Genomic DNA, 10155 nt, shown 5'->3' with positions numbered 1-10155 from the left:
GGTGGTTTCACCAGGGCCAGCGCTGGTTGCGGTGATGGGATCTTATTTGCTAATAACGAAAAGGCAACGATGCAGAACCTCAATGACCGCTTGGCCTCCTACCTGGACAAGGTGCGACTCCTGGAGGGAGACAATGCTGACCTTGAGTGCAAGATCAGAGAGTGGTATGCCAAGGTAGGGCCCAGCTGCGAACCACGGGACTACAGCTGTTTTCATAAGGAAATCGAAGACCTTCAAAACCAGGTAAATAATTGTTTTTCAAGAAAATCCTAAGTATTTCTTTGGGCTTTGCTTTCACATGCGGATAGACCAGTGTCAAATGGCAGAGGCAACAGCTATGTCTCTGGAGGTGCAGATGAAGAAATACTTTATATGAAATGGGCAGTTTGAGGGAGGAGAACGCTGCATTTACAGAGAGCTGAAGTTTCAGCAAAGCCTGCTCCAACAAGCTGGCATGCAGGTTTCCCCACTGTAATGCCATCTAACTGATTAACAATCCCAGTGTATGGAATCATTATAAAATAAGTGGGTTGCATTACCCTGGGTAGGTGTTTCCTCCAGGCCCTTCTGGAGCCAGAGGAAGCTGCAAGCCCGAATCTCTCTTCTGCGTTTTCTTTTCCAGATCCTGTGTGCAGCCATGGAGACTAACAAAATCCTTCTGAATATTGATAACAACAGGATGACTGCTGATGACTTCCGAGTGAAGTGAGTATGGTCCTGTACTGGACTGAGGGGTTCACACTGCCCGTGGAAGGGTAGGTGAGCAGTAGTGATGGGGAAATCCTAACCCTTTGCTTGTCATGCTGCCGTATTAAAATGCAGATCTCTGTGAAAGACGTGGATACCATTGACAATGTTCATAGCATTGTGTGCCTGAAGTGAAAGAACTTGATCCTAAATTATTTCCCCACAAACTCAACTCAAAGGCTTGCCATGGTTTACTGACATGCTGACCTTTCTTTGTTGGCTGTGGCTTAAGGTACGAGACTGAATGTGGTCTCCGGCAAAATGTAGATACAGACATTTGCAACTTACGCCCAGTCCTGGATCAGCTGGCCAGCTGCAAGACCGACCTGCAGCTGCAGTGTGAGGCTTTGACTGAAGAGATGTGTTGTCTCAAGACGAACCATGAGGAGGTTAGATTGCCCCTTACTCTTAGAGAATTAAGAAGAAAGAAGAAGGGAAATCCCCCCAAGTGTCAGCATTACTGATATGGTGCGTGTATTCTCTGCAGGAAATGAACTGTCTGAGGAAACAGGCGACCGGAGATGTGAGCGTGGAGGTCAATGCCTGTCCTGGCCCAGACCTGAGGAAGATCCTGGAGGATCTGAGGTGCCAGTACGAAACGCTGATGGAGCGCAACCGCAAAGAGACTGAGCAGTGGTATGCCTGCAAGGTACTATATACATGCAGAGCTGTACCCTACTCTACCTGTTGGGGGGAAAGGGAAAAATGAGAGATTAAGAACATTTACTGGAGATGTCTTAATATCAGCAATTGTGTCACAGATGTGCTCAGCATCTAATTGTACTGCCCAATTTCAGTGTTCTTCTGTTCATGGCAGACGGGCCACTGCATGGTGTTACAGGGTCACAACGGAATAAATGGGGGGGCTTCAGATTTGGAAATACTCAAGTGCACTGCAGGGCTTGCACACGCAGTGTAGTGAAGCCCCTGCCACAATGCGATGCTTTGGGGAGGTGAGGAAAGGGCTGCTCTTTTCTAACTTTGCAGGTGGAGGAGGTGAATCTGGAGGTCATCACAAGCAGCCAGGAGATCGAGTCAAGCAACAAACAGGTCACTGAGCTGAGACGTCAGCTGCAGGCCTTGGAAATCAATGTACAAGCCCAGCTCACCATGGTAGGTGATGCCACTATGATTCACATCTCAGACTCCCCAGCTCTCTTTAGAAAGCCATATGACCAGAGTCATACCTGTAACCAGATGGGCTAAGCTTGCAGCATACCCAGGTACCTTTATATTGTTTCCATTCTCAGAAAGAAAACCTGGAATCCTCTTTGGCGGAAACTGAATGTCGCTACAACAAATACCTGGCTGAGCTACAGAATCAGATCTCCTGCGTGGAGCAGCGCCTGGCTGAAATACGAGCAGAAATGGAGTGCCAGAACCAGGAATACAAGACCCTCCTGGATGTCAAATGCCGTTTGGAGCAGGAGATTCAGACCTACCACTGCCTGCTGGAGGGGGGACAGCACGACATCATGTACGCAGACTACAGACAGACCCGGGCACTGTAAAATCTCTATGCTTTGACTCACAGGGATATGAAAATTTGTGATACAAATGGTAAAAGCAACACTGTGGTGAGGAACCAGTACTGACCTGTTACCAGACAGGGCCTCTCAGCAAACCACAAGGCATTTGAGGATTTGGCTCTGATGAATGTCCAGAGTGCAAGCCAGAGACCATTCCTCTAACTTGGGCCAGTGAAGGCGGCTGGGAGAGGCCCCCAGAGCTGTCTGAGCCACCTGAGCAAGGTGCAGCATCACAGCTTGTTGAAGGGCGGTTTCACTGTGAGCTGGGCAAGGTTTTTTATTAACACTGTCATTTAACTGAGCTTTATAGGCTTTGCCACAGCTAGACAGGATTAGGGACTGGCAGTTAAATTAACTGAAACAATAAATCATCTAAACATTTTCAGTTTCACACAACAATTTTAATTAAAGTTTTGGGAAATTTAATTTGTATGCAAAGCAGTTGGCTCTTCCCTGCCTCCCATTGACTGAGATTTTGAAACAGTGAGCCATGCTGTTAATCTCATAAATGGCTGCATACACACATAACCAGCCTGAGCACCCACCTGCTCCATTAGTTTGGAAAAAGAGGTATTTTAATGGTGGTGCCTTGAGGTGGGCTCTCCTGGACTCTCCAGTCCTAAATTAGTTACATGAAAAATCAGGTTTTGTTCCAAAACGCCAGTTACAATGGATGAAATGACACTGTCAGAGCTTGTCTCAGAGCCTCTGGTAATCCTGAGCGTGTCGAGATGGAAAAGCAATAGCTGTCAACAGACAGGCGGGATGGAGGGTGTGCTAATTGTTGTTCTTATGACCCTCATGGTTCGAAGGGGAAGTGGCCAATAGTGACTGAAGAGACACAGCTAAAGCCAATGCTCCAGGTCACGGGGCAGATCTCCAGGGCGTGAATGTCGGGGACTGTGGTTACCAGAGCTGTCTCCTTTCCACAGAGGGCCAGTGGGAAGAGGAGCCCCTGCAACATCAGCTGGAAGAGGCGGTGGGCTTAAAGCCAGCCTGTGTCAGCCATGCCTGCCCTAAGCCTGTGCTCTCTCGGTGAGGATGTGTAAGGTGAGGTGTCCTCTAGAAGCCTGTGAGTGTGACTATGAGCTGCTTCTTTAGTCCTGCTATGTACCTGGGGGAGGGGAGGATGAGACATCTCCAGGCTTTTCTAGGTGGTAGAGTACGGGGATTAATTAGGCTATGGTAGAAAGCAGTGGCAAGGGATGCAGCTATAGGGCATTTATAAACTTATGCATAGAAAATATGTTTGACACTGGGGGGGGTACTAGTAGTAAATGTGTTTATAAGACTTTCAGCACAACATGAAAATGAGGAACTGGGAGGGGGAATCAGTCACGAGTCTTTCAACAAGTATATTAAATTAAGCAAGCTAGGGAGAAGAGGGAAAAGAAAGGTCAGTACAAGAGCAAGGGGGATGCAAGACAAAGGCATGGTATGCAGACAAAACCCCTGATAAAGTAATACTCCCTGCTCTCCCTTGGCAGGTCACTGCAGACAACAGAGCTTCCCTGCCAGCCCCACTGCACATCCCCCTGAGGAGGTCTCTTGAAGAGCAAACCATTTGGAAAAAGCAAGGCAAAAATGACCTGACAGTTCTCAGTTCTGCTTATAGCACCAGTCAGAAGCATCTTTGCAGAATGGCTGCCTTCCTGCCACCCACGCTGCCTGCTGTCTTCATCCTCTGATGCTGCTTTGATCCGATCCCTTGTCTTCACTTGGGCTAAACTGTTTTGTGGTCAGTTGTCTAACAACTACCAAAGCTTGTCTCTAATAAAACTTTGCTACTACTGACACAGCCTTGAACCTGAGAAATAATTTCTACAAGTAAATTAACAATTAAAAATTGTTAAGCAGATAGAGTTATTGTACAATGTTGGTTAGAAATCCATCTTTGATCTATATCCACAAAGCAATCATTGCAAAGAAAAAGAAAAATAAGCAATGTTCCCATCTGCTGCACTGCTGCTGAATTCAGTGGCTGTAGGATGGAGGGGCAGCTGCAGGAGGATGGAGGAAAGGGACCAGCTGATGCTGTGGAAAGGGACATTTGCTACTGGAGGAGGAAGCATAAGCTAAGACATGAAGTAGAAGGTGATGAGGAAAGAAACATTCAGGGAGGCTGGACAGAGTGCAGGGAAGGGGTTTCAAGGCAGTCTGACTGACAATCTTCTATTGAAAGAGACTTCTGAGTGAAAATCGAGTTTTCATTAAAGTAGGTGTGTGCTAATATAATATAATATAATGTAATATAATAATATAATACACAACACCTTTGAGTTATTATGAATATGCAGTAACAGGATAAGATCAAGAACAATAAGTTTTCCCAAATAATACTGAAGTGGTAATTTTGAAAGCAAGGCTCTGCTGGACTTGACACACCCTTCTGGTACAGGAAAACAATTCCCAGAGAAAATGCTAAATAAAGAACCTTTAAATGGATTTAAAAAAAAGGCAAACAGGAAGAACCAGCTGGCAACATGTGGGAAGATAAAAGGGTGAGACAAATTAATATGTGGGAGAGAATTTTTTTAAAAGTAAGATACAATAAACAGCCAGAAAAAAAAAAGAAGATGCTGGTATTTTATTACCACAGAGAAAGGAATTACTAAGACATTCAGGGACACAACTGCATTTTGCTGCTTGTGCAAGCAAAGACTCAAGATCCAGCCTGTCCCATCTCACTGGTAGTAGTGTCTAACAAATCCGTCAGACAGACATGAGTGGTGCTTACAGTCTTTGCTCTTTATTATGTGGCTCTGTTAGCCTTTTTCTGTAATGAACTATTGGATGAGGTTTGACGACTAACCTTATACAGAGGTCTAACATGAAGGCTTCTAACAAGAAGACTTCAGGGGATACAATGAGTCTGAATTAGTGTCCATTTCTAAAGAAAGAAACAGCTCAGATGTTTCTGGAATGACAACACGGGACAAGCCAAAGCTTGACCACACAGAGCTATTCTCTTGGCAAAAATCACAGCAAAGATGGGACTTCTGTTTCTTGCTCTGGGTCTTTGCTCTGCAGAAAGCCATGTCTGCTCCTCTGTCACCTCTCATGCCCTAAGCTTTCAGCTCCAAGTCACATGTCATGTCTGTATGACTGCACCAGCACAGAGGGCCAGGGGCTAAGCAATCCACGGACTGGCTCCAGCTGTCCCTTTCGGGGATGGCCTCTCCCCAGTCTCTGTCCAAGTAACAGACACTTGTTAGCCCTGTGGGGGTAATTGCTCTAACGAGCTTCTGGACAAGGCTCAATGTTAAATACTTTCTCTGCTAAGTTCTGTATCTCCCATTCCTGCAACACTAATTATACTGCACATTTCAGTATTATTTAATCTGCCTGAGTGTTTATGTAGCACCTCTGAGGTCACTGCATTAAATGCTATGCAGAAATAAAAAGATGCCTTCCCTGCCCAATGAGTTTATAACCTGGACAGTGATGGAAAATGATGACTGTGGAAACAGCACAGGAAGAGACGGGGAAGAGAAGATAAATGAAATGCAGAGGATGCAGTGCATGGGACAACAGGACAAGAAGTGACCTGGGACACTGACTGCAGGCAAACTTCTATCATATTCCACATATGCAGCCACTCACACGAGCACACAGTGCAGCTTGTAAGAGCTCGTTCTTTTCTCTTTTAACGTGCAAATCTTGTAAAGCAAGAATGAATATGTCAAAGACAAACAGAGACTTAGGCTGAAGGTGTAAGATTGGGAAAGGAATCTAAGGATAAAAAGAGCAAGGGTGGGTACCCCAGAGAGAAGAGGGGGAGTTATATCAGCACTCAAACTGGTAAGCAGAAGCTATCAGCATCACAACTGGTGGCTGTAGATGAAATGTACTGTGGTTGCTCCAGCAGATGTGGTCTGTGTGTTACAGAGAGAGCAAACACATGTGAATTACAACACCATCAGAAAAAATCCCTGAGGAGTGAATATACCAGAGGTTTAAGACATCAGTGAAGAAAGAAAACAAGTAGTTTTGCAAATGGTCAATGCTGGAAATCAGCCACGAGTTAAGGACTGCACTGCACAAGCAATTATACCTGATTACAGGCACCATGCATTTTTAATAGTACGTCGTATTCTGATGTGATGTATAAACTATAATTTCTCTATAAAAGTCTATTTTATAAAGTATGCAGACAGGTACAGTCTCACTCACACCCATAGTAACTATCTGTGCGGTTTGTATTTTTGTTTACTGGCTTGTATAACATTTATAAAGAATTATATAGATGAGTAAATTCCTACTATAATCAAGCAGGAGATTTCTCAGCTCAGTACACTGAATAATATAATTTAAGCTGCCAGTATGAACCACATATTGAAACTGTGTTGAAATTAAGAGACATTTTAGTACAAATATGAAATAAAGATAAAAAGAAGACACTCTGGGGAGGCTCTGGCTGGCCTACACCTTTGGGTGCCTGTCTTTCTTGTACTGCTGTATGGTGTCTGAGCGCAGGAAGCACCTGAATACTCCAGTTCTGCTTGTCAGGTTCTGGTTTGACCCACGTGGCTCTGCCAGCAGGGACTGCAGGCTAAAGCCTTGTTTTTCATCCCAACCTGCACTGCACTCAGCTGTCCATGCAGGAGTGAAATTGCTGTAGTTTTGTTCACCCACCAGTATTCCCATCTGTCCTAATACAAATTCTCTGGTACTCTTCTTTGCCATGATAATCAGTAGTGTTTCCAGAGATGTAAATGCTGGGAAGTCTGGCTGCACTGTCATGGTCTGATAGGTGCTGGAAGGAAATTAAAACCCTTCACAAAATGACTCAGGGAAGACTGTGAGCTTCAGTAGGAAGAAATCTGTTTCTGCCCACCTCCATGTTCTGCTGAACTTCTACTTCATCACTAGCAAATGTTCAGAGGTAGTCTGAAGATGTGAACAGTCAGCAAGAAAGAAACTGACACAGAGTAATCACCTTGGTCTCTGAGGCGTATTTAAGACCTAGGATCATGCTGTTACCAAACTCATTGTGATAATTATTTCACTTGCCTTACAGGAATTTTGCTAAACATGGTGGTATAAACCAATGAGTCATTAGCCAGAAAAAAGTCATGGTCTGCATTTGAAAGATGGGAGCATGAGGTCTGGAGCCGGCTCAGTATCACATCAAAGAAGTGTTTAATAAGTGATGCCTAATGGCTATTATGCAAATTATTAATGGTAATTACAAGTGACAAGATAAAATCATACTCCAGTGTGGTTGCACAAACATCACTGAAGCAATGCTTATGAAAGCAAAGTTCTGTCAAATTAGACACACCCTTCTTGTAGTTGACACAAGAAAACATTATCAATTTTGATAAGTGAGCAGAGCGTGGAAGAGACAGGCTGACATTTTGCAAAAAGGCTGTGCACTGGGACAGTCACAGTTGCCATGGGACCAAACTCCACTGCCCACACCACTGAAAATGTAACGTCCTCCCACCTTCTCCAGAGCTGCCCATCACTATGTGTCAATATTTACACTTATTACCTCTTCGTCCACCTTCAGATCTCTCTTTCATAATGCCCACAAGACTTAACAGTGTTTGCACTGACATTGTGCTGAGACCACTGCTAATCACGCTGGCTAACAGCCTGTCACTGCTTCCTTTACTTCCATCTGTATGAAACCATTTGTTTCCTCCTGTCTTACATTTAGGTTGGAAATACTTTTGGGACATTTTTATGACTTAACACTTGCACAGTCCTTTCCTGTGCACTGCTCTGCACCAAGGCTATGCCCCTAGGGTACAGGAATACAAATAATAACAAAAGTGGAGGTAAATAAATCAGTTTAGTGGGGAAAAAAGCTGGTATTGATGGAAGTTTCAGAACAAGATGGTGGCTCACAGCTAGAGAAAGCAGAGAGCCATATAGCCAGCAAACACACACACGCCTCTGCCCAGTCCGTGGCAAGGTCTCAGTGCCAAGCCTCAGAGCCCTGACACGTTCGTAAGGAGCTGGGCAATACCACACTGCTTGGAGTGAAACTACCACGTGGCCATGCAAGCTGCCCGTGTGCCAGCAAACACAGCTGCAGCTATCCAGCACAGAGCAAGAAAAAAATCTAACTGGTTTTAAAATACAGTCTGGTTAGTCAGGGACTGGCTTTTGGATGCATTTGCTGTATCAGTCCCATGTTCCATGTCCCAGTGAAACTGGCAGGAGCCCAGTAAAGCTCCAAAGAATGTAATTATATCACAAATATGAGTACTTTGGAAGAATTATATGATCGTTTCTAATCTTCACTGGTAAAATGTGATTTGGTAGCCTGTGGACCTTTCTGCCAGGACACATGTAAAAGGTTGTACAATGCTGCAAACCAGTTTGTTTTGTGGAGCAAGACCTAATTCCTTCTTCCTATTAGGCAATTGCTGAAAGAAGGAGGTGTAGGTGCTTCTTGCTCACCCATAGAGAAATGTCCAATATCTGCAATGTCTCCTCCTAAACCTAAGTGAAAGGGAAAGAAAGGCAACCTTAACCCAGAGCACTGCTCTCTTTAGATTGCTATCAGGTAACTTCTGAAAACCTACACAGCAGAAGCAAAGCTCCAAGCAATCCAGACATTATATTAATTTCTGTTGGCTCTTACAGCCACACCTGGTCTTCAATTATATTCCTCAAAATGACGGATGAAAGCCAGATTTACTCCCTATCCTCCTTTTTGCTCATGATTTTCATTATTGTGAGTCTAGGCTGTGTGGGGAGCATGGGGGATGTGTTTCTAGGGGGAGGATGGACTTGTATTTCAAGCACTGCAGTCTTAGCTAGGAATCTGAGCTCTGACAGACTCCGGCTCTGTTCTTGAGCAAGTTATTTCACTGCACCATAGGAATAATGAATATTCTAGGATGCTGCCAGCCTTGGGTAGGCGTCTTTTTATCATTTCTGATCTAAGTAAAGAAATAAATTATCTCATTGGATAATGGAGAGTCCTAACTTATGCTGGTGAGAAGACAATCACATCTATACATGCTTGGGGACTTTCTCCTACCATGGTGGCAGAAGCCACCTAACTTCCCACCAGTAAATGAGAGGTGGCTGAGCGTATGAGTGTAGGTTTTCTCTGCCCTTCTGTCTGGAGGTGATGGCTGCTCTCAGGGCTCCCTGTCAGGTGTCACATGCACCACCAAAGAGGATTTATTACAACTGCTCCTGTAAATATGGACATACTTGAGTCAAAGGTTACTTGTGAGTAAGAATTGCTTGGAAATTCCACCCTGTAGGGAACAGAAGCCTATGTCCCCTGGAGAGCAGAATATCCTCTCATTACAGCAGTCTGCTGCAGAAAGATACTTGCACTGGTGGAGCCAGTTCTCCGAACACTCCTCTGGCTATTGCTTGTCTGGTTTTGGAGATCGCGCTCCCATGACTGGCCAGGCTGTGCTAATGCCTGCTACTACTCTGAGAAACTCAGTTAAGAAATGCGAAAAGCTTTTCTCCTTCTAATTTTGTGCTCAGCACAATTTTAGTAATGGCAAGGACCTGCGGGATCGCATCTCAGTCCATCCAGGAAACTGGATATATCACTTACGGATACTCCCTTTCCTGTCATCTCTTTCTTTATCTATGGTCACCACAAATTGAGGCAGCATGGACAGCAATTAAAGTAATTGAAAAATAACTTCAGAGCAGTATTTCATACACTTCAGTTACATCAAGTCTGTGTAACATCTAGACACAGAGGACTTCCAACATTTACCAGGCCTGATCTTTGCAGACTGTGAGCAACTTGACTTCTTGTGTTTGCATGACCAGAGAAATATAAGACATAAATGGGGAACTAAACCCATGGGGAATTACCTTGGTGATTTAAGAAATCTCACAGTAAAGCATGTATTAGACCTACTGTCTGTCACTGAGCCAGGTGACA

The 10155-nt window shown here is 44.5% G+C and overlaps 1 protein-coding gene across 1 annotated transcript; it reads left to right on the top strand.

Moving 5' to 3' along the window:
• On the top strand, positions 1-2320 carry LOC104842926 (keratin, type I cytoskeletal 42-like). Its single transcript, XM_010585584.1, has 6 exons — positions 1-243; positions 623-705; positions 980-1136; positions 1235-1396; positions 1735-1860; positions 1998-2320. The coding sequence occupies exons 1-6, from the start codon at positions 70-72 to the stop codon at positions 2256-2258; spliced, it is 963 nt and encodes a 320-aa protein (XP_010583886.1). The 5' UTR covers positions 1-69; the 3' UTR covers positions 2259-2320.
• The last annotated feature ends 7835 nt before the right edge of the window (positions 2321-10155 follow it).

This window comes from Haliaeetus leucocephalus, unplaced genomic scaffold, assembly GCF_000737465.1.
Source record: "Haliaeetus leucocephalus isolate CR32 unplaced genomic scaffold, Haliaeetus_leucocephalus-4.0 Scaffold110, whole genome shotgun sequence".
NCBI classification, from domain to species: Eukaryota; Metazoa; Chordata; class Aves; order Accipitriformes; family Accipitridae; genus Haliaeetus; species Haliaeetus leucocephalus.
This window is presented reverse-complemented; position numbering and strand designations above follow the sequence as displayed.

Bases quoted from the DNA above. Each gene is read 5' to 3' on its own strand.
- LOC104842926 (XM_010585584.1), top strand. From the start codon at position 70: ATGCAGAACCTCAATGACCGCTTGGCCTCCTACCTGGACAAGGTGCGA. The intron at 706-979 runs GTGAGTATGGTC...CTGTGGCTTAAG, and splicing joins GCTGATGACTTCCGAGTGAA to GTACGAGACTGAATGTGGTC. The intron at 1,137-1,234 runs GTTAGATTGCCC...TATTCTCTGCAG, and splicing joins TCAAGACGAACCATGAGGAG to GAAATGAACTGTCTGAGGAA.